The sequence below is a fragment of the Natator depressus genome, chromosome 4 (assembly GCF_965152275.1).
Source record: "Natator depressus isolate rNatDep1 chromosome 4, rNatDep2.hap1, whole genome shotgun sequence".
Classification (NCBI taxonomy): domain Eukaryota; kingdom Metazoa; phylum Chordata; order Testudines; family Cheloniidae; genus Natator; species Natator depressus.
Window position 1 is genome coordinate 79515951 of NC_134237.1, and position 24477 is coordinate 79540427.

General features: G+C 42.8%; 1 protein-coding gene and 1 long non-coding RNA gene across 7 annotated transcripts in view; one reads left to right on the forward strand and one right to left on the reverse strand.

The window, feature by feature from the left end:
* The window catches only part of IRF2 (interferon regulatory factor 2), a 66599-nt gene that overhangs the window by 26252 nt on the left and 15870 nt on the right, over positions 1–24477 (reverse strand). For 5 of the 6 annotated variants that reach the window (XM_074951246.1, XM_074951245.1, XM_074951244.1 and 2 more), the window contains exon 2: positions 8833–8925. In XM_074951246.1, the coding sequence (XP_074807347.1) occupies positions 8833–8919 (87 nt within the window). In that variant the 5' untranslated portion in view covers positions 8920–8925. Of the gene's footprint in view, positions 1–8832; positions 8926–9223; positions 9325–24477 lie in introns of those variants that run through there. The other variant, XM_074951248.1, reaches the window with a different exon arrangement.
* On the forward strand, positions 756–18590 carry LOC141986597 (uncharacterized). Its single transcript, XR_012639332.1, has 3 exons — positions 756–1301; positions 5340–5456; positions 17865–18590. It is a non-coding gene; the product is annotated as an uncharacterized LOC141986597 (long non-coding RNA).

Consider the following 24477-nt stretch of genomic DNA (forward strand, 5'->3'; position numbering starts at 1 on the left):
GGGAGCAGGATAGAGCCCTAAATCTGTGAAACCTTCAGATGCCACTTTATGGACTAAAAACTGGGCAGGTTTCCAAGATGACACACATATAACACATGCTGCACCACACATTTATAAATATTCAAATCAAGGCACTTTTGGCAGTGCAGAATTTTTTCTTTTTATGATTAGAAATTGGTATGAAGATAAACATACATAGGAGCAAAGCTAATGATGTTGTTGTTGAGGGTAGGGGGATGAGGGGCTTAACATTTATCCTATGAGGCACCAGTATAGTGGGAGATGACGACATCTAAAATTGGGTGAGGCAAGCAAATCAGACACAATAACACAGTGAAACGTACAAGACTCCATCACAGCAGGAATCAAAGGTCATTAAGGAAGCAGGATGCAAAAGGTGAGGAACTAAGGATCATTTTAGTATCTCAATATAGAACAGAAGAATATATTCTTTGTTTACTGCTCTGAAGGTTACATCTAAGAACATTGTGACCAGTGCATTATATCAGGTTTCAGAGTAACAGCCATGTTAGTCTGTATTCGTAAAAAGAAAAAAGAAAAGGAGTACTTGTGGCACCTTAGAGACTAACCAGTTTATTTGAGCATGAGCTTTCGTGAGCTACAGCTCACTTCATCGGATGCATACTGGTCAATCACTGAAAAAGAATGTTACGCCATTGTCTACGCTCTGGAAAAGCTACGCCCATATGTTTGGGGACGGCGTTTCCACCTGCAAACCGACCATGCTGCACTGAAGTGGCTTCACACCGTCAAAGAAACTAACAAAAAACTTCTTCGGTGGAGTTTAGCTCTCCAAGATTTTGATTTCGACATCCAACACATCTCAGGAGCTTCTAACAAAGTGGCTGATGCACTCTCACGTGAAAGTTTCCCAGACTCAACTGGTTAAAATCGTCCTTGAGATGTGGAAAATATTGTTAGTCTTTATGTACTTGGTAGCATATTTAGAGATGCATGTGTCTTATTAACTCTGTTTTCCTAGAGCTCCAGGAAGAAATCCCAGCCAGTGTTTCACCCTAGCTGAGATTTGGGGGGCGTGTCATAAATAGAAAGGGAAGGGTAAACCCCTTTAAAATCCCTCCTGGCCAGAGGAAATCTCCTCTCACCTGTAAAGGGTTAAGAAGCTAAAGGTAACCTCGCTGGCACCTGACCAAAATGACCAATGAGGAGACAAGATACTTTCAAAAGCTGGGAGGAGGGAGAGAAACAAAGGGTTTGTGTGTCTGTCTACATTTTGTCTTTGCCGGGGATAGACCAGGAATGAAGCCTTAGAACTTTTAGTAAGTAATCTAGCTAGGTATGTCGTAGATTATGATTTCTTTAAATGGCTGAGAAAAGAATTGTGCTGAATAGAATAACTATTTCTGTCTGTGTATCTTTTTTGTAACTTAAGGTTTTTGCCTAGAGGGGTTCTCTATGTTTTGAATCTAATTACCCTGTAAGGTATTTACCATCCTGATTTTACAGGGGGGATTTCTTATTTCTAATTCTATTTTTATTAAAAGTCTTCTTGTAAGAAAACTGAATGCTTTTTCATTGTTCTCAGATCCAGGGGTTTGGGTCTGTGGTCACCTATGCAAATTGGTGAGGCTTTTTATCCAACATTTCCCAGGAAAGGGAGGGTGCAAGTGTTGGGAGGATTGTTCATTGTTCTTAAGATCCAAGGGTCTGGGTCTGTAGTCACCTAGGCAAATTGGTGAGGCTTTTTACCAAACCTTGTCCAGGAAGTAGGGTGCAAGGTTTTTGGGAAGTATTTTGGGGGGAAAGACGTGTCCAAACAGCTCTTCCCCAGTAACCAGTATTTGTTTGGTGGTGGTAGCGGCCAATACAAGGACAAAAGGGTGGAATATTTTGTACCTTGGGGAAGTTTTGACCTAAGCTGGTAAAGATAAGCTTAGGAGGTTTTTCATGCAGGTCCCCACATCTGTACCCTAGAGTTCAGAGTGGGGGAGGATGAAGTGAGCTGTAGCTCACGAAAGCTCATGCTCAAATAAACTGGTTAGTCTCTAAGGTGCCACAAGTACTCCTTTTCTTTTTTTCTTTTTAGTGCATTATATGTACTTCTATGAAATAATCTAAAAAATAAACTGTAGCTCTTGTGTGTGCTCTTCTCTTCTTCTTTCAACACCACTTTTTTCCCTTCTCTATCTGGCTCTCCTCCTAGTCTACGTCCCATATGTATTCTCTCTCAGACTAATATTTCTATAAAAGTAAAGTTTTACTTTTTTTCCTTTTCTCATCTCTCACTGATTTTTTCTGATTCTGCCTTTTATTTCAGCTTCTGATTCCATTCAAAAACTTTTCTCTCTCGTTTGTTAGGATCATATAGTTATGTTCATTTTTATTCTTCTAGTCTCATTTTTTTCTCTCTTCCCTTTAATTTGGTAAAATACGTTTGACATGTGATGTCCATTTCTCTCTCTCTCATCATTCTTCCCACTCATTCTCCATACATAGGCAATGTCCTTTCATTTATTCCCTTTGCCTTCTTATTTTCTCCCCTGCAAAACAGTGATCAGTCTGAAAAGAAGCTCTCCTCCTTCCCCAGCTATAACTGATCATATCTTGGGTGAAAGCTCTTTGCCCACCCCCGCTGTGCTTGGGTCTAAAGCATCACTGCATCCAAACCCAGCAAGGACAGGCCCAAAGCCTTAATGGATGTCAGTAATATCAGTGCTCCCAACCAGCACCATCCTGGTAGGAAGCACAAACAGCACTGCAACATAAGACACAGCAGTAACGGTTCAAGTTAATGATTTAGCAATCCCTAGCTCCAGCTCAGTGCTGCCCTGAACCTTTTCTCCAAGCATATTCCCTGGGATAATACACAATTTGTGTGTCATGAACTAAGAGGAGTATCAAAGTGAGAGATGGTCATGCAGCAAGGGGGAATATAACAATCAACAAAGCAATACTGAAACCAAAAGAACAGATGGAGAACAAAACAAGGCAAAAACACTATAAAAGTTTGGGGCCAGATGTGTTTTCCAAACATCATTTCAAAATTGTTGTGAAAATTTATCAGCCCTAGCACAAAATTCCACTCGCCTACGTTTAACTTAACAACAATGAAGATACTAATAATATATTTCTTGCTCGTTAACAAAATACTTGTCCCAGATGAGTGAGTGGATTTTTGCAAGGCTGGTTTAAATATATAATTATCCTCTTCTTTTCTTTGCGTAATATTTACTGTGCACCTTGTACATTAATAAAAGATGGGTTTGAGCCTGAGAGATGTTTGAGCATGTTGAAGATGGCAGTAAGTACACTTTATGGAAATGTCTTATACAATCTAACAGGGATGAAACAAATGGTGTACTACAGAAACTTAATATAAAAACCTAGAGAACTTGATTAACTTCTATAGAATTTAAGAGAGCTCATATTCATAGATTCATAGACTTTTAAGGCCAAAAGGGACCATTAGATCATCAAGTCTGCAAGGCTGCTGGAACAATTTGCATAGTGGGGGTGCTGAGAGCCATTGAACCAAACTATAAACTCTGCATATGATAGAAACCACTTCAAGCCTGTGGGTGCTGCCGCACCCCCAGCACCCCTAGTTCCAGCACCTACGCTAGTCTGACTTCCTGCATAACACAGGTCCTTACATTTCATGCAGTTACTCCTGCACTGCACCCAATAATTGTGTTTGATTAAAGTATATCTTCTAGAAAGGCATTCAGTCTTGATCTAGAGACATCAAGAGATGATGGTTAATCACCGTCATTGTTGAAAAGGTTTGTCTTATTTCCAATTGGAATTCCTCTGACCGTGTAGAGTGGCAAAACTACCTCCCTATTCCTGCTCACTACTCCCCTGTTTATACATCCGTGGATTGCATTAGCCCTTTGTGCCACATCATCTCACAGGGAGGTCATGTTGAGTTGCTTGTCTACTAGGACTAGAGCCCCTGGTTTTGAATAATTCAAAATGACATGACATGAAATGAAAATCAATGTATAAGAAAAACCAAAATACTCCCCTGCAGCAGCGGCTCCTGTCCTCAGGACTGGGCCCAGCTCCCTGCTCTGGGCATTGTAACCTGGCACGTGGGGTCGCAGCATCACTCAGTTTTGGTGAGTGGTGTTGCGACTTGGCACATGGGATTGCAGCATGACTCAGGATTGGCCCAGCCACCTCGCTGTCATAATGGAGGCCCAGCTGGCCAAACCTGAGTGGCTCTGCCACCCCATACAGCCGGTTGCAATGCCTGGTGTGGAAAGGTCTGGGCCCAGCTCCACAGGACAGGAGCTTCTGCTGCAGGATGAGTGCAGGATGGGCTCGCTCTGCCACCTCTCATCAGGTCATGACACAGAGAGTGAGGAGCCAGGCCCAGCCTCATGTCTGTAGGAGCCGTCACTGCAGGGTGAGAGCAGGACAGGCTCGCTCTGCAACCCCCCTCCAAGTCTCACCACCCCCACTCCTCACAATTAGGACCTGACCCCATCCAAAGCGCCTCCCACTTCCACACCATCACCCCCTCCCAGAGCAGCACCCAATACTGCAAAGACCTCCAACCCTCGGGGCAAGACCCACTCCCACAGAAGAAATTAAATAAAACAAAATCCTCCCCCATCTACCCCCCCTCCCCCAAAAAATATAAAGAGCAAGTAGAATTTCACAGGGCTCTAACTCTAATCCCTGAATCCTTTCCACAGTCACCGCTTTGCAGGACACAGCCCCCAGGATACGGCCCGCATTCCTTGTTCCCAGGTGTCTAACTTTCCATTTGGCTCGTATCAATCAATAAACATTTTGTTTGAACAGACCCAGCTACCTTACCAAACGATCCAGATTGCTCTGTTTGACTACTCTATCCTCATTATTTTCCATGTCATCAATCTTTGCATCATCAGCAAAGTTTATGAGCGGTGATTTTACATTTACTTCCATTCTATAGGATGGTTCATAAAAGCCCTATAGGGATTGTCATGCTGACTAAGATCACTGATCCATTTGTCCAGGATCTTGTTGCTAACAGCAGTCAGTACCTAATGCTTCAAACTTCAAAGGAAGGTGCAAGAAAACTTTTAGTTGTCAGTTATGTAACAGTCTGCCTGCAGGGGAAAGTTCTTCCTAACTCCAGTCGGTTTGTGGCCTGAAGCATAAGGATTAATATCATGTAAAATAAAAATCAATCCAATCCAATATAACCATAGATGGTCTCATTAGTCATAGAATCATCTAATCTTTTCTTGAAGCCTACTATTCTCCTGACTACAGTGATATCAGTGGCCACAAGTTCCACATGTTAAATATGGGTTGGATACCGGAAATAACCCTTTTTCAATACGAAACATGTTTCTTTTCAGTTTCATTGAATGCCCTTGTGAACAGGTGGCTGCATCCATCTGTTCTAAAGCAAAATCCAGGACAGGACAGGAAGTGAAGAAATCAATGCTCCATGAACTTTTAAATGGAGAAGTTAGGTAAGTAAAATGTAACTACTTGAGATGCCATTTAGCCAACATAATATTGTTTATGAAAACTGACAATATTCCCCATGAAAGTGAACTATGAAAGTCCCAATACTGAACTTTTAAGGCTTTACATTTAATACAACTTAAAAGCTGTGTATTGTAATAGCAGGTATACTGTTTATTCTACCCAGATTCTTTTCTTTATCATGAACGATTGCAGAACTATGGTGAACAAAAACAGCACCTAAACCCCACAACTTCTACAATTGGCAAACCATAGCTTTAGTGTATAAACAAAGCTGTGGGTGCAAATGATACCTTATCATTAAGGCTACAAGTCTGTCACAGATTCCGTGATTTTACAAGACCTCTTCAACTTCCTGAAAATTCCAATAATTCAGCCCCAGGCAGCGGGGCTGGGACTCTAGCCCCTCTATCATGGAGCTGGGACTTCTGTGATTTACTGTTTATTGCCTGTGTTCTGTCCATTATTTCTAATAAAAATACCCATGCCAAAATCTTTGCCTTACGAATCATAGATTACATGTGCTGCCTTGTTTATGGTCAGGATTTACACTTAAATATAGGAATTATTTTTGGTTTAAATGACTCATTGCTGGAGTGATCAGTTGCAATTAGAAACACTTTGAAGTGGATTCAGGAAGCCATTTCACATTGTAAGAAGCAACTATGAAGGTATGTGAATTTTCGGGGAAAGATCAGATGCCATATACAAGTATAAGACTGTAAGAACAGCCATATTGGATCAGACCAATGGTCCATCTAGCCCAGTATCCTGCCTTCTGACAGTGGCCAGTGCCAGGTGCTTCAGATGGAATGAACACAACAGGGAAATTTCGAGTGTTTAGGGACACCCGAAGCATGGGGTCACATCCCTGATCATCTTGGCTAATAGCAATTGATGGACCTATCCTGCACGAACTTAAGTAATTCTTTTTTGAACCCAGTTATTCTTTTGGCCTTCACAACATTCCCTGGCAATGAGTTCCACAGGTTGACTGTGCAATGTGTGAAGAAGTACTTCCTTTTATTTGTTTTAAACCTGCTGCCAATTAATTTCAACAGGTGATCCCTAGTTCTTGTGTTATGTGAAGGAGTAAATAATATTTTCCAAGTCACTTTCTCCATACCATGTATGATTTTATAGACCTCTATAGTCGTCTCTTTTCCAAGCTGAAAAGTCCCGTCTTTTTAATCTCTCCCTATATGGAAGCTGTTCCATACCCCTAATAATTTTTGTTGCCCTTGTCTGTACCTTTTCAAATTCCAATATATCTTTTTTGAGATGTGGTGACCAGAACTGAATGTAGTATTTAAGGTCTGAGCGTACCCTGAATTTATGTAGTAGCATTATGGTATTTTGTATTATCGATCCCTTTCCTAATGGTTCCTAACATTGTTAGCTTTTTTGACTGCTGCTGCACATTGAGCAGATGTCTTCAGAGAACTATCTGCTATGACTCCAACTACTACTTTCTTGAGTGAGTAGTAACAGCTAATTTAAATCCAACATTGTGTGTGTATAATTGGGATTATTTTTTCTAGTGTGCGTCACTTTGCACTGAACATTGGTCATATGGCTGGTCTTTTAATCTGGTATTCTGCTCCTGGTAGCAGCCAATGTCTTCTGCTTTAAAAAAAAAAAATCCAAATTCAAAATATTTTATTAGCACAACACGGCCTGGCCAGTTGGGTAATATGATATAATGGAACAAAGAATACATTATGGCTCCTCTGCGCAAACAGCTTACACCCAGAAGCGCAAGGGCGGATAACCATTGTAACATCTTGATCTAGACAGAATAGTTGCAAATATTAAACAATCCAACAGTGTGTCTTACAGTCTACCTTGATGTGTTTATGGGCTCTGAATTCACAGGATTGTCTGAACAAACACACTAAGGAGTCCACTGCTCACTGGAGAGGTCTTCTCAGTGCAGAGCAAACAAAGCAAATAGGGGGTTTTTTTGGTGTATTAAACAAGGGTGTGAAACAAAATGTAGAAAATGCTACGATAGCACTCTGTTGAACAGTGGTATGCCTGCATCTGGAGTACTGTGCCCTGTATGGACAGCCTTGCTTGAAGAAAGATTCAGTGGAAAATGAACATTTCCAGAAATGGGCAATGAAGATGATCCAAGGTATGGAAGAAATGATATATGACTGACTACAGACAGCAAAGGAGAAGATTCAGTAGGGACCTGAATGTAGTATTCAAATTACAAAGGGAACTTTCAAAACTGATCAGTCCCTCCTTTTTACTGTGGTCCGTAATACAAGAACTAGCACACTCAAGATTAGGAGGCAGCTAATTTGGGGACAGATAAAAGAAAATATTTATTTACCCAGCATAAAGTCACAGCATGTGAAATTCAATGCTGCAAGAGGTTACTGAGACAAAATATTATGGATGAATTTTAAAAAGTACCTGATAATTTTGTGACCACTAGCATTTACAGTTATGCACGCTAAGATAAAAATAATAGAAGCTAAATATCATGCATCAGTTCAAAAGCAGATCACATAAGCAACAAGTTACTACTGGAAACAGGGTACCAAACTAATTGGATCACTGTCTGACCTTGAATGGTAAATCCTACATTTCTATACATCAGAACATGGCTTAATAACATTTCCCATGCCTTTAAATGATAAATTAGCACACTATGGCTGAAAATAACTGACTCATGCTTTTATATGTGATAAATTAATATTTTCCTTAGTAAGAATACATGTGATTTTACTTGGGTTTTTTTAGGCCTTAGATTTATTTTGAACTTTTTAAAAATTAGCTCAAGAAAACCATTTGTTTGGTGTTCTGGGGCTTGATCCTATATTCTCTGAACATCTTAATCTCCCCCTGAGAGTTCTGGGTAAGTACAGAATGCTGATTGGGACTTATATGGGAAAAGACACCCATTACCCTTCTAAGTTCTACCATACAGCCTGCAGCAATGAAATCAGCTAAGTACCCATGCTCCAAGCGGGGATCAGCATATCAGCTCAAGGGTTAATGCAGAGTAGACTGTTACAGTTCAGAAGAGCATGCTGTTCAAAACCCACTGCAGCTGTTTGGCTCTGCACTTTGTTCCCAGGGTAAAGCAGTGGAGTTTCCATAGCACCTGCTCCCACAAAAGAAGGCAGAGGAAGAAAAATGGTTTTTAAAAGAGTCACTGATCTGATAAGCAAAAATAGCTCCTCAAATCCTGAACGCAGAGCTAGAAGAACAGGTTCAGCAAGAACAGCTCAACTCTGCCTATCCTCCTTGCTTTGCCTCACAGGAAGCCATGAGAATTAGATCTAAGCAACCACGCTTCAGACCCTGTGACAATTGATCTGTTTATCAAATAAGTACAAATCTTACCTTATTTAGCCATTTTAACCCTGGTATTGTGTTTGAATTTATTTGGTCTTCCAACCATGGACGCATCCGCATTCTTTCCACAGGCATCGTTACCTTTAGCAGAAGAAGATGAAGAAAACAAGGGACAGTGTTACAGTTACAGAACTGTGTCCTAGGCAGAAAAATAGATTTTTCTTTCTTAGCGATAACAGGCAAATTTGAATTGTTTATTTTAGAAGCGTGTGAACACAGGGCTGGTAAACAGCCTCTGACTGACAGTCCTTGAGACTGATGTTCTGCTTGTCCACCCATCAGGTCCAGCACAGACAGCAAAAGTGAAGCTTTCCTAGGCCTCACCTTTGACCTTGTGGCGGTATCACCTCTAAACTGAACGAACAATTCAAACCCTTACCCAGTCAGTCCTCTGTCCCTCTGGGAGGGCTCTTTCTGTGGTATGGATACCTGTCCATCTGGAACTTGCTTGAGCCTCCCAATGTATTTTACAGTGTAGTACAGCATACTCCCGATTATCCAACTAGCATGGGGGATATGGATTTCATTTGGATAACTGGAAGTTCAGATAATCAAGAGGGAAGGAGCCATTCAGCTGCGGGGTGGCCTCCCCCAGGAGAGGGGACTCTTCCCCCACAGTCCTGGCTGGGGATGTCTGGTATACCCTGCTCACTCACTCCTGTGACAGCGGGATTGCGGAGGGCTTCCAGCGCTGCCGCAGGGCCAGTGACACCCGATCCCCGCAGGCGCAAGGTGCAGGGGAAGGCTGCGATCTCGACAGGACAGAGCAGAGACATCTGGCCAGGACTCTGTTCTGTCCTGCCAGGACCACAGCCTTCCCTGTACTTTGTGCTTGCAAGGATCAGATGTCACCAGCCTTGCAGCCACACAGGTGCCATTAAGCAGCAGGGTGGAGTCCTCCACTGCTAGTCTCTGCTCTATTATCCAAACCTCTGCATTATCCAAATCCTTCCCTTGTCCCCCTGCATGAGATACATGCTGCAGAGAGCATGCGTCTCAAGTATCTCATGACGGAGGACAAGGAAGAGATTTGAATAATAGGGTTTTGGATAAATGGGAGTATACTGTAATTCACTGGGCAACCATCTGGTAGCAATTGTCACTCTACCTGAGGGCAAGCTGGGTCTCCCTGTCCCATTACCAACGCCTTGAGCCATCTAGTCCCTGATTTCTTTAGCAACTATTTTACAATTTAAAATACATAGGAATCAGTGCTCTTCAAGCCTCTTGCCTGTATCTCAGTGTAGCTAGTTTAGACCCAAACTTGCTTCTCTCACACACCACACAAACTTGATGTTGTTTCATTGTTTGTACCTGTAAATTATTCACACCGGAGTACAAAGTCTTGAAGCTGCTAAAGAAAACTTTAACTTATCCCAGGCATTTCTAAGGTGCCAATGACCATGAGATCTAGATACTAGATATAGATTTAAGAGTCACAGTAAAACTGTTGAGGAGCCTGCAATCAATCACTTCCATGTTCAAAGACTTTTACTTTGGGTTTTTCACCCCAAATTCCTCTTGTTTCTCTGTTTGTTCTTTATGTCAAAAGGGAAAGAACTTTGCATTACTTCCAGCTTCCCCACTCTGCAATTGTTCTGTACTTCACCACACTTTTAAAGGGGCCAGAGCCATATATTTGAAAGTGGATAGCAATGAGATTAGTGTAAATGGGTTTGTTCTTTTTCCGATGGGATTACAAATATCAGGCTGACTCACAATTAAGGTTTCCTCTCACTGCCCAAAGGAGATATGTTTAAAATCTGAGGGCAAAATATGGCTCTTTAAAATGCTTAGCAAACAGAAAGGCAAAATTTTAACAAGCATGATCACCATAAGCTCTTAGCAAACATACTGCCTCGTGCTATTATCTTGGAAAGGCTGTGTAGAGCAAGCCACAAAATGTTTCAACTTCAGCCTTCTTTACAGTCACTAACTAAAATGACTAAGAACTTCAAAATAACATAGAAAATTATTAACAGCTTAGCCCCATCACCTTCAGATATGAAAAAAACAACCAAATCTCCAGAAACTGACCATAGCTGAATCCATGTACAAAGTTTCAGTCTCTGTGTCAGAGGCCTGCCAACAAAGCTGTCACGTGAGTCACAGCAAAGCAGGCTTGCTTGCTTACATGGTAAGGTGCTTTGAGAAATGTCTGCAGAACAGGAACCGTATCTATGAGTTCATGTAGAATTCAGACACAGGAAACAAAGCTGTCATGTGAGTCAGCAAAGCAGGCTTGCTTGCTTACATGGTAAGGTGCTTTGAGAAATGTCTGCAGAACAGGAACCGTATCTATGAGTTCATGTAGAATTCAGATCCACGAAACAGTATGTACGTATCTTAAGCTGTGCTCAGGGCTGATTCACTGAATCCTCTGTGACAGAAATGACAGAACTGTTTGGACTGAACCCTAAATGCAATATCTAGCTTTCCCGCAAGTCAACTGCATGTTTTATTTATACATCAGGGACAAGATGCAGCCCAGGAGAGCCTTAAAAGTCGCCCCCTTACAGACACCATCTCCTCAAAACTGCAGCAGAACAAAAGTTGAGCAACTGAAAATTTCTGTTGCTGGTGAACTCAACCAACCGCATTTTCTATTAATCTGTCAAGGAACATACAAGCACAAGCAAATATTGTGGTTGGGTGCATTTCTTCATGTAAACTATGTAAATATATCCTGGCAAGGTGCAATGCAGCCCTCACTGTTCCAAGCGCAGGCACTGAAGCTCAGCAAGAGGACATATTGTATTTATTTGTGTAGAAGCCAAAATATCCAGGACAAAAATTGCAGGCCTACTTTTGGGGAACTAATTAGTTAAGAGGCAAAGAGGAGGGAGCCCATCAGCATGTTCAAAGGAGCAGCAGCTAATTTAACTTGAAGTGCCCAGCCCTCAGCCTGGTAATACAGTGAGCTCCACCTTGGGTCCAGCCAGGAGAAGAGATGCAGCTGCCAACACCACTGCTCAAGAGAAGCTGGTCTTGTGTGGGATGGAAGTGCAGAGTTGTGTGGCTCTCTCTTTTCTCCCATGGAGACGGATGCCCCCAGAGGGGTCTCCCTGCTTTTCCTCTGCAGGTGCAGTGCTCTCTTCTCTTCTCCAGACTAGGGATCTTCCAAGGCAGAACTCTATCTGCTGTTGGTAGCATATATCAAGTATATTAGGCCACACCCATTCAGTCTGATCAAAGGTCTTTAGGAGAGAGGGTTTAAGGCCTATTTATTTCAAAACAAAAACCAAAATACCAAAACCCTCTAAATAATGTCCAGTTGGAGGAGATTGTGGGCACTGTCTGGGATACGCTTCCACAGAGGAGCAAGCAAAGCCACTATTAAAGTTCTGTTAAACAAAGTATATACGAGCCCAGACAATGCTCCTCAGAGGCAATGTTCAGAGTTCTGCTATAGAAAACAAAGCTGTAACATTTTCAGAAACATCTCCAGGCAGTTCTTTCTCAGAATGAGAACACTGACCACACCTGATATGACAGAATATTTGTGGTTTCTAAAACAGCTGCATGTCCACCATTCCTTTACACAAAAGTACAGTATTAACACAGGATTAATTTAGCTCAGGTAACAAATAATTTAAAAATAGAAAAAGTACACTAAGGCATTGGTACTGGTGCATAGTTAGAGTGGAAAACAAAATCAGGAAATGTAAAAGTTAAGTTTCTACTGAAATGTTAACTTGGCCATAAAATGTCATTTTGTGTTCCTATTTTTCTTGTTAAATGTATAGGTTTGAAATAATTCTGTTTATGTTGTTATGTGCATACCATAAAATATACAGGATGTGCAACTCAGCTAAATTAACAATGCAGTAAAAAACTTGATCTTAACCAGTAAGTAATTAATCTATAGTAGGAATTTGTGGAAAATCCTGAATATAAATTCTGTATCCCAGAAATTATAGAACACTAGACATATCCTCCTCTTCCAACAGATAACTCTCTTTGTGATGACAAAGTAACTTCATGGCATCTCATGGAGGGAGACAGGGTGTTTTAGGAGAAGGGTCCATAACTCTGCAATTTGCTTCCCTCATAAGTGCCGGAGCCTGTATTTGGGGGCCTTCAGTTCACGCTGCAAAGCTTCATCTTTTCTCCAAGGTTCTCTCTGTATGTTTGTTTTATTACTTTTTTCTTTTTTTGTGTACATGTGCCTAGAGCTTCCGACGGGAGTGCTTTAAAAAAAGAATGGGAAAGCCACTTTGTGCCATTTAGGTAATTAAAGCATGCAAAGAACTTTGAAATCCTCCAATGAAAGTAGCATAGAAGTGGGAAGTACAATTGCCTGTCATATAACTCCAGCCTGGACTCACCTCTCATTGGAATATATCAATTTCAAAACAAACAAATGAAAACCAGGAACTAACATGAGGTCTATGTAATACTAAGCCTGGCAAGTTCTTTCACTCTAGCCTTTCCCATACCATCTCCCACACCCAGCCTTTGTTTAGTATTTGCACTGTAAATAGAGCAGCTGTGCCTCTTCTGCACACCTACACATCCCTCTCCATTCCTCCTTAGCATTCATAGCTATGAGTCATATAGCCATAGGGTTACAAGGGATCTGTTTCCCACTTTACACTAAATTTAAGAACTCAGGGCCAAATTTACAAAGGTATTTAGGCACCTAAAGATGAAGAGGGGTTACAAAGCACCTACATGCCTAATTCCCAATGATTTCAAGACCCATTGGTTCCACTTCAAGTCAGGGGGGACTTAGGCATCTAACTTACTTGTGTGCTTTTGAAAATCCCTCTAAGTGCCTATCTGCATCCTTAGGCACCTAAATACCTTTGTACATCTGGCCCCTCAGAGCTCAAGCCACCTGCAAGAAAAAACTTCCAGCCAATTTCTTGGTTCAGTTGGTACCACCTGGCATTGCTATGGGGGAGACAAGTTGGAGTACAATCTTGTTCTTAACGTGCTCAGGTTGACAACTGGAAGCAGGAACGTTAGACGCATGATACTCTCGAACTCGGCCTATATTGACCTTTAGCATCCCATTGCAACAGGATAGGGCAGGGGTGGCCAACCTATGGCTCCAGAGCCACATGCAGCTCCTTGTACAGGCTGGAGCTACAGGTGCCAACTTTCCAATGTGCCGGGGGGTGCTCACTGCTCAACTCCTAGCTCTGCCATAGGCCCTGCCCCCACTCCACCCTTCCTACCCCATCCCCTGAGCCTGCCGTGCCCTCGCTCCTCCACCTCCCCCCTGCCCCGCCTCCTGCATGCCATGAAACAGCTGATCGGAAGGTGCAGGGAGGGAGGAGGAGGTGCTGATTGCTGGGGCTGCCAGTGGGCGGGAGGCATTGGGAGCGGGGGGAGGGAATTGATGGGGGGCTGCTGATGTATTACTGTGGCTTTTTGGCAATGTACATTGGTAAATTCTGTCTCCTTCTCAGGCTCAGGTTGGCCACTTCTGGGATAGGGAAATGCTGTATACATTCACATGGCCCCATGTTTCAACCAAACTTTTTGAAATGGTGTTGAAAACATTGTTTGTTTGTTTTCTGGTTTACACCTATAATGGGGAGGCCATTGCACGGTCAGCAACAGGTCAGCTTCCTAGTGTGCATGGGGCCCAACAATGCAGTTTTTTTACCCAGACTCCAGTGGGATAGCCCATGTATAGGTGAAAGCAGAATTTGGCCCATCCTCTGGGGTCTTAAATTTTATAAAAGTGCTTCCCCTTGCTAACCAATCCATCCAAGAATTTTTGTTTTAAAGAATCAGAATTCTGACCCATATCTCACTTCTTCTAAGTATATTAAAGCTGCTGGTTCTGAAAATAAAATTCTCTCTTTTCTCTCCTCCCTCTCTCTCACCCAACTCTACCCTAAAGGGACTCAGTTATAGGCTAGTCTTTTGTCTTCTCAGTGGTGAGATTCCAGAATTGAATATATTTATGGGTATTAATAAAATACAGACATTTAACCTCATTTAAAATAATTAGCCATAGCAGCAGCCCATGACATGCAATGAGCAACAGAGTGTGAGACCTCCTACTTTACAAACTGATTATTTTGACTGTTGCTTAAAGGCTCATATAGCTTGACTATACTGATAGATCTTTAATCTATTTGGTCTTTCAAACAACTGTCAAATAAAGTTTCAGCTAGACACAACTGTAACACACACGTGTCCACACTTGACACAGCCAATCCTGCATGCCTGACTAGGACAAAACTGCCAAAGAAGTCTGTAATGTTGCTTGAGTCAGGCCTGTGGGATCAGGTTGTTTGTTGATAGGAGGCCAGTCTATAGCACAGTTTCTGCTAGCACAGATTATTTTTAAAAATGAAATCCCCGTCCATACTGATATCGTAACAGCAACAACTGGTGGTTGGTTAAACATGACAGCCGGGTCAATTTTTTAACATAGACGGGGCTTAAGAAAACAGTTTTCTCTGGTGATCACAAAGTGGCTTCAAAGGTGTAAATGACAGCAGGTGTAAATGAGTGCTGTATTTTCCTGCATGGTCATGTTAAGATCATTAAGAACATGGTTATCTCTAGACAGTTCTGGGGACAGTCATACGTATGATTTCATTGAAAAAGTGCAGCTCTGTTGACAACAGCATTGTACTCATTTTGCCTGGTATATTTCTGTGCAAGGCAGGTCTTTCTGCAAGGCCTTAACAGATGATAGAAAATAAAACTGTGATGGGACTCTCTCTTCTGAGAAAAACCTCCCTCTTTAAAGACAAACCAAACAATAAAAAGGTAAGATAGCTGGGTTCTCTTCAATATATGTTTTCACATCTCCTCTCAGGCCCAATGAGAGCTTGTTGGCTTCCCTTCATTCTTGATTAAAACCTTGGTGGAAAATCAAGAGACCAACCGATTGACCAGCACATACTCAATAATATTAGCACCATACAGAAAGTATGACCTCTATGGTTGAAGATCTCCACACCTGAACTAGAGCAGATGTAGAAAGAAAGTGAAACTAACGTACAGCATACATTAGGTCAGAACAATATAAAATATTCCAATCCCATCAGTTTCATTTTTTGTTCGTTAGCAACTGGATACGATGCATTTAACTGGAAACACTGTAACAATAATTGAAAGGCACAATTGATACACCTCTTTGCTTTTGTCGTCCCAGGTTAACTTATTCATGACTACAGTTTTCAAGTACATAAAAGGTTGGTACAAAGAGGAGGTAGAAGAATTGTTCTTGTTAACCTCTGAGGATAGGACAAGAAGCAATGGGCTTAAACTGCAGCAATGGAGGGTTAGGTTGGACATTAGGAAAAACTTGCTAACTGTCAGAGTGTTTAAGCACTGGAATAAATTGCCTAGAGAGGTTGCGGAATCTCCATCACTGGAGATTTTAAAGAACAGGTTAGACAACACCCGTCAGGGATGGTCTACATAATATTTAGTCCTGCCATAAGTGCAGGGGCTGGACGAGATGACCTCTTCCAGCCCCTTCTAGTCCTCTGAGTCTATGATTAAGTTGCTGCGTTTCTCTAAAGATAAAAATTTTGCAAGTTTCCTACCTACTCCTCTCAGTGCAAAATTTAGTTGATTTAGGCCTTGTCTATACAACCAACTTATGTTGATATAACTACGTCACTCAGGGATGTGGAAAATCCACACTCCAAGTGACGCAGTTATACTGAGCGAACTCACAGTGTGGACAGCGCTATATCGACAAGACAGAGCTACCATCTCTTGGGACGGTGGAGTACCTACGCCAGCAAGAGAAGCTACCCCGTTAGCACAGGTAGCATCTTCACTAAGCACTGCAGCTGCGCTACTGCAGCGCTGTAAGTGTAGACAAGCCTTAAGAAGCTTGTTGATATCTGAAAAAATTGTAAATGCTTCTGGAGAGGTAGTTAAGGAGGGACACCCTCAGGAGTCCCACAGCTTTGAAAAAACCCTACTCTTCAGGGAAGATGTATAGAGCTTTGTGGGAGAAATATTTTTCTATCACAGATTCCACGCTTACAAAAAGAACTAAATATATTAAAAGAGTGAGATGTATTTTATAAGGTTATTAGCTGATATTCTTTTTAGTGCTTTCCTCATTTTAAGTTGTAGATTCACTTCATAAGCATATAAACCACTCTGTGTGACCAGACAGATATGCTGAGATAATTGTTAATTATAGGATTCAGGGAACTTGGGTCTCTGTTTGTCCACGTTCTGGGACTGTTCCAAGGTGCAAAGGAGCACCAATCCTATTTTAAGGAACAGCACTTGGATGAAAATTCTTGCCCTTGATCGCAGACTTGATCCTGCTTAGATATAGAAACGTGTCACCAAGCATCTTTTAAACCAGTCTACTGAGAATGCCCCAGTCCTGCAAAGATTCATATACATATTAAACTTTATGTACTGCAAGTAGTCCCATCAATGGGGCACTCAACCCAGAAAGGAACTGTCCAAATGTTTGGAAATTAAGAATTCAGGAAGGATGGATGTGGGGAGCCTCGTGACTGAAAGGGTTGTTGGTGTCACCCTGCAAAGAGTAACTGGGCTGGTGAGAGACAGGGTGAGATCTTATGCTTGCAGGCTGGCTACTGGTATCAGGGAATTGAACTATAGCTGCACAGCACAAAGGTCCCCAAGGTGACAGAGCAGGTAGTGACAGAACCCCTTACCAGTCCCCAAAACAGAGTGGCACAGTCATTACCAAAGTTTCACTCCAGTATCAGCAAACTGAGGTTCACATTCCAAACACTTGCTAAACAGTCCCTAATGGATTCAAATGTGTGGGGAGCAAAGGACAAGCTTAACGTTTATTATTTTCTTTTGTTTATTTCGGGTTAAGAGAAGTACAACCAGGAAAGGGGGAAAAGAGCCAGAGAGTCCTTGGACACAATGGATAAAAAAAAACTTTGAAGTTCATGTTTGCAATATAGTTTACCCCACAAGGGGAAATCAATAGAGGATCTGAGAACCATGCTCACTGAGCATTTTAAGCAGAAGTAGGAGGTACAGGTGGAGATGAACCAGAGTTGGGACACCAACCAGACCTTAATTCTCTGCAGGAATTGGTGCTCAAGTACAGCTGATTAAACTGCAGCTCCACAGGGACAAGGAGGCATATGAGTACCAGGTGCAGATGGCTCAGACTCCAAGAGAAGGCAGTCAGCAAGGAGGCAGAGGAGCAACAGATGGACTCGATCCACACAACCAAGGCTAACGAGGCGGCAGAGGAGCAGCGACAAACGGCAGTGACCAAAGCAGAAGAGAGCACAGACAAGCAGCAAATGGAGGCACAAGAAATGCAGCTCAGAGTACTGGAGCAGCAAAAAGGTATTCCACAACCCACAGGTAATCCCTGCCGGAACTCACTCAGCTGGGACAGACTGTGTCCATGTTTTAAGGACTCAAACGGCATAGAATATTTTACTGCTTTTGAAATATATGCCAGGCCAATGGCATCCCTATTGGGAAACAAATATCTGTACTGGTTTCCAAACTTTCAGGTATAGCTTTCCAAGTCTTAACTGGCATGGGCCATGAACTATGATAAATATAAGGAAACTATACTGTCAAGAAAAGAAAAGGAGTACTTGTGGCACCTTAGAGACTAACCAATTTATTTGAGCATAAGCTTTCGTGAGCTACAGCTCACTTCATCGGATGCATACTGTGGAAAGTGCAGAAGATCTTTTTATACACACAAAGCATGAAAAAATACCTCACCCTACCCCACTCTCCTGCTGGCAATAGCTTATCTAAAGTGATCACTCTCCTTACAATGTGTATGATAATCAAGGTGGGCCATTTCCAGCACAAATCCAGGTTTTCTCACCCCTCCCCCCCGCCCACACACACACAAACCCACTCTCCTGCTGGTAATAGCTTATCTAAAGTGACCACAAGTACTCCTTTTCTTTTTGCGAATACAGACTAACACAGCTGTTACTCTGAAACCTGTATACTGTCAAGGTTTCAACTTACTCCAGGATCATACCATGTTTACCAACCTAAAGTCGCATGATAATATCAGTCATAAGAAGTTTATGCATAAAATGTGTGATTATATGAAAAAAATGGGTACAATGTAAAGGGGCAGAAGAGGATTATGGGAAATTGTTTGATTTGTTTACCCAAAGAACATTTGTTTAATGCTTGCTCAGATGAAATCAGAGCTGCCATATGGGAAAAGTCTCCTAATACAGTGCAGGTGGCTGCTTGGGCTTTTGATTTGCATGTACAGGGTCAGAATGGGTATTGAACAAAAGTCTCAATGGGAAGGGCAAAGGCCCCATGTAAAAGTGGGTCCCCAAATTGTTCATGAAAGCAAGGAGTGGGGAAGTGAAGCCAAATATATCCCAACAGGCACCCACCTAGTAATCCCAGTTACAAACCCCTGACCCAGGACAAGGGCCCAAGAAAATGTTGTATGTGTAACTCTACTGAGCTTTACATTGAGAGGTATTGTTCCAAACCCAAACCCATCCTGCTCAGGTGAACAGAGCTCTGGTGAGCTCAGGACATACAGAGCACACTGAGGGGGGTGTACGGTTTGAACCTATGAAGGTACACAGGATGTTCATCCATTTTGGCAACTGGACATCTAGGATTAGAGAGGATTTTGAAAGGCTTCAGGAAAATTTTCATTGGCCTGGTATAAACCTAGAAGGAATACTGTCAGTCTTATGACTTGTAACAAAAGTGGAAAAAGACTCTAGGTATCCACAAAGCCTCACTGCAACCATTACCTGTAATAGGAGAAGCATTCTATCGGGTTGGCATGGACATTACTGGTCCACTCCCTAAGCCAGTGGCTCTCAGCCTTTCCAGACTATTATATCCCTTTCAGGAGTCTGATTTGTTTCACGTACCCCCAAGTTTCACCTCACTTAAAAACAACTTGCTTACAAAATCAGACATAAAGATACAAAAGTGTCACAGCCACACTATTACTGAAATATGGCTCAGATTCTCATTTTTACCACAGAATTATAAATCAATTGGAATATAAATATTGTACTTACATTTCAGTGTATAGTATATAGAGCAGTATAAACAAGTTGTTGTTTGTATGACATTTTAGTTTGTACTGACTTCACTAGTGCTTTTTATGCAGAGTGTTCTAAAAGTAGGTGAAATATATAGATGAGTTGATGTACCCCCTGGAAAACCTCTGTGTACCCCCAGGGGTTCACGTACCCCTGGTTGAGAAACACTGCCCTGAACCATCCAAAAATGGGAATAAATATATATTGGTGGTAGACGACTTCACTGGCAGATACCCAGAGGCAGTGGCCCTAGCTAATATAGAAGCAGAAACTGGCAAGTGCACTCGTTTCCATAATTAGTAGGGTACATTTTCAAATAGAACAGGGGTGGGCAAAACTTTTGGCCCAAGGGCCACATCTGGGTGGGGTAATTGCATGCAGGGCCATAAATGTAGGACTGGGGCAGGGGGTTGGGGTGCGGTGTGCAGGAAGGGGCTCAGGGCAAAGGGTTGGAGCGGAGGAGGAGTGCGGGGTATACAAGGGGGTTCAGGGAAGGGGGTTGTGGTGCAGGGAAACGTGCAGAGTGCAGGAGGGGGCTCAGGGCAGGGGTTTGCAGTGCAGGAGGGGTGCAGGGTGTGGCAGGGGGCTCTGGCCCAGCGCCAGAGGGGTGCAGGAGGGGTTTGGGGTGCAGGCTCTGACCCGGCGCTGCTTACCTGGAGCGGCTCTGGGGTGGCAGTGGTGCATACCAGGGCCAAGGCAGGCTCCCTGCCTGCTTGCCTGCCCTGGCCCCGCGCCTTGCCGCTCCCTGAAGCGGCCGACGCCACGTCCCTGCGGCCCCTTGGGGATAGGAGGGCAGAGGGCACCGCGTGCTGCCCTTGCCTGTGAGTACCTCCCCTGAAGCTCCCATTGACCGCGGTTCCCCATTCCCAGCCAACAGAAGCTGCGGGGAGTGGTGCCTGCAGGCGAGGGCAGCGCACAGAGCCCTCTGCCCCTTCTCCTCCAGGGGCCACAGGGATGTGGTGCCAGCCGATTCCAGGAGCAGCGTGGAGCCCACGGTGTCACGGGGGTGGCAATCCCCCGGACCGGATACAGCCCGCATTGGGCTGTAGTTTGCCCACCCCTGAAATAGAAATACGACCAGATTGGGGGTCAAATTTCATGGCCCACATATTCTCTGAACTGTGGAAAATTAAAGTCTGTCCCATATCATCCAGAAACAAATGGGTTAGGGGAAAGATTTCATGGGACATTTAAATCCATGCTAACAATGTATGTAGACAGGAAGGCAAGGGACTGGGGTACGCTACTGCCTTTCCTATTGTTTGCTTACAGAAAGGTATCCCAAGAATTGACAGGGTTTTCTCCATTCAACCTCCTATATGGAAGGAAGGTCACAGGCCCCCTACACCTGGTCAGAAATTTGTGGGAAGGTAACACTGACTCAGAAGGGGAATGAGTGAATGAACTGGTATCTAAATTCAGGGCAGAGCTAAAAACCAGTATGGAGCTGGTACTGCATAATGTTGAAAAAAGCCAAGCTATACATAAAGGGTGGCATGACAAAAAAGCAAGTAAAAGAGCCTTTGATACAGGTGAATTGGTTCTGGTATTAGTCCCTGTATAAAGCATAAAATGCAGAACTCCCAGGAGGGCCCTCTGAGGTGACAAGGAGACTAAGTGAAATCACTTGCAATGTACAGAATCCCTATAGTCAGAGTGTACCCCTAACTGTACATATTAACTGATTGAACATTTACTATAACAGAGACGCTTATAGCAAATGTAATATGCTATGCAGATGAGGAGCACAGAGTATTGCCTCTCCTACATGTAATGTCTGAGAGTCAGGGGAAGACCCCTAAGAGTATGTCTATACAGCAAATAAAAACTCATGGCTGGCCCATGCCAGTCAACTCGGACTGGAACTGTGGGGCTGTTTCATTGCTGTGTAGACTTCCAGGCTTGGGTCGGAATCTAGGCTCTAGGACCCTAGGATACTGCATTTGTTTACCAATTTTGGACTTTCTGAGTTTAAGGTACTATCCTTCAGATTAATTAAATGCAGGAGCCACATTCCAGAAGCTGACCAAGCAGGTGCTACATGGGTTCTAGGAGTCTGCAGTCCACTGTAGATGATATTGCTATATTTACCACCACCTGGGAGGAACACAAAACACATGTGGCAAGGGTGTTGAAAAGCCTCAGGGATGCAGGTCTCACAATCAAGGTGTCAAAGTGTACAGTTGGGCAGCAAATCTCTCTTACCTGGGTCATTGGATAGGTGGAGGCCAAATCCACCAAGATCCCCTGAAACAGGAAACTACTGTGAATTGGCCTGTCCCCAAAACTAAGAAACAGGTTCAATCATTTATAGGTCTGGTTAACTATTACCGAAAATTTGTGGGCGGTTTCAGTGACATTGCTGCTCCTATCACAAGGACTATTCCAGAAAACAAAATCAGAAAAAGTGACTTGGTCAGATGCCTGTCAAAAGGGTTCTGATAAGAGCAAAAGAAATTGTGTCAAAGACGCCCATTTTGGCCAGTCCAGGTTTTTTTTTTAAAAAAAAAACAGTTTAATTGTGTACTGAGGTGTCCAACACAGGTCTCAGAGCTGTGTTAATAGAAATGGGAAGACAACAAGAAACACCCATTGCATTTCTAAGCAAAAAAACTCTCCCACTGAGTAGAATTACTCAAATAGAAAAGTAGTGTTATGCTACTGTATCTGCTGTAAAACAACCCAGACCCTACCTCTTCAATAGGCAGATCATAGTGTTAACAAATCATTCACTATAAGTATGGCTCCACAGAACAAAAACTCCAGATTGCTATGATGGAGTATAGTTTTGCAGGCATATGATATGGAGATTAAATATATTGAGGGGTTGGAAAACGAGGCGCGATACCCTATCCAGAAAAGAGGGTGTAGTAGAAGTGAAGCTTACATCATGGTCAGTGACCAAAACTTCAGCATCAGACTCACAAGGAGGGGTGCAACAATCGACTCCAGACACACCAAAGGGAAAACATGTTTAAACCCCCAAAATGAGCAGTTAAATCAACTGATTGCATAGCGTACTATATTATTGTTATACCAAGTAAGGTCTTCTATGAAAGTCTGTAATGTTCTGAACTTGATTAGTCGTTATGAGATATGTATACAGACTGAGGTTATGAATCCATGTATAGGTGTATATAGAAAATAAAATTGTACTCAGAATTTATACTCCAAAATGCACTACACCTCATAGCATGGGGAAGAGGCACCTCCCAAGACAGGGATTTACACAAAACTTGCTTTAAGTAATGATCCATTGTCCAGCCCAGGAAGACAATGATGGACCATTAGAGTTCATAGGAAGACACAGAGAAATCCAGGCTATCAAGTCAAGAGGGAATTTCCCCACTCCACATAAACATAAGTCACCACAGACTGAAAGAAAAGGGGGGGAAAAAAAAAGAAAAAAGGACAGTCTTTCAAAAACAGGTTCGGGACTTAGGCTTGGTCTACTCTAGAATTAGGTTGAGAGGCGTAGCACTTAGACCAATGTAGTTCAGTCAACCTAGTGTCAGTGAAGCCCCATCACCGGGGACTCCAGCTTTCAGTGTCCCACAATACCCCACACTGACAGCTGGTGCGAGCACTCCTGGTGAGGATGTGCACGGCCTACAGAAGGAGCTAGTGGGGATGTACAAAAGAGATTTAATTACTGTGGTGGCCATACGTCCACATAACTTAAGTCGCCTTAATTTTGTAATGTAGACTTGCCCTGAAGTTATTTTATCTACACCCTGAGGGACAGTCTTATGGCAAATGACTGTTCATGAATGCTGGATCCCTCCTGTAGCCAGAGGGTATGCTGAGAAACTACCTCGAAGCAATAGGTAACTTAAATTAGAAAAGGGATTTTATTAAAGTATAAAAGCTGAGATTGCATTTTTACATTTTTCTGTGTAACTTGTGTGCTTTCCCTCACTATTTTATCTTTGAATCTGTGGTTTTTCTATTAAATAAACTTCATTTATTTTTACCCCAAGCAGGTCTCAGATGTGCAAACTGTGTGGAGTGTGCCAAAGTAAGCTGGTATCTGGGAGGTGCTTTCACACCTTGGGGGCTGTGACCAACCAGAGGGGGAACATTCTGGTAATTAAGAACTTGGGGAGGATGTATTTGGGGGGGGACCTGGAACTGGAAGGCTGTTGGCATCACCCTGTAGTGAAGTAATTAGACTGGTGAAAGACATCTTGTGGGCTGGCTACTGATGTCAGGAAATTGAACCACTGCCACACAGCACAAAAGCCCCCAAGGTTACAGGGCAGGCAGTGACAGGACCCCTTACCAGTCAGGAGGAGGGCGGGGGGGAGGTCCCTAAAACATCACATCACAGATTTGATCCTGCTTAGACAGGGAAACATGTATCACCAGGCATGTATCCTGCAAAGATTTATACACATGCTTAATTTTATATACAGCACGTAGTCCCACTGAAGTCAATGGGGCACTCATAGTGCATAACATTAAGTACAGGCATAAATCCTTTAAGGATCAGGGCCTAAGATCATGGCATCAACAACATACTTTCTACCTCCTCAAATGCATATGATTGTATGTGGTATTTGCAAATACTTTCAAAACAAGCTCTAGCCCATGAAATTTTGATTTTTCACAGGTAATATGACCCACTAAT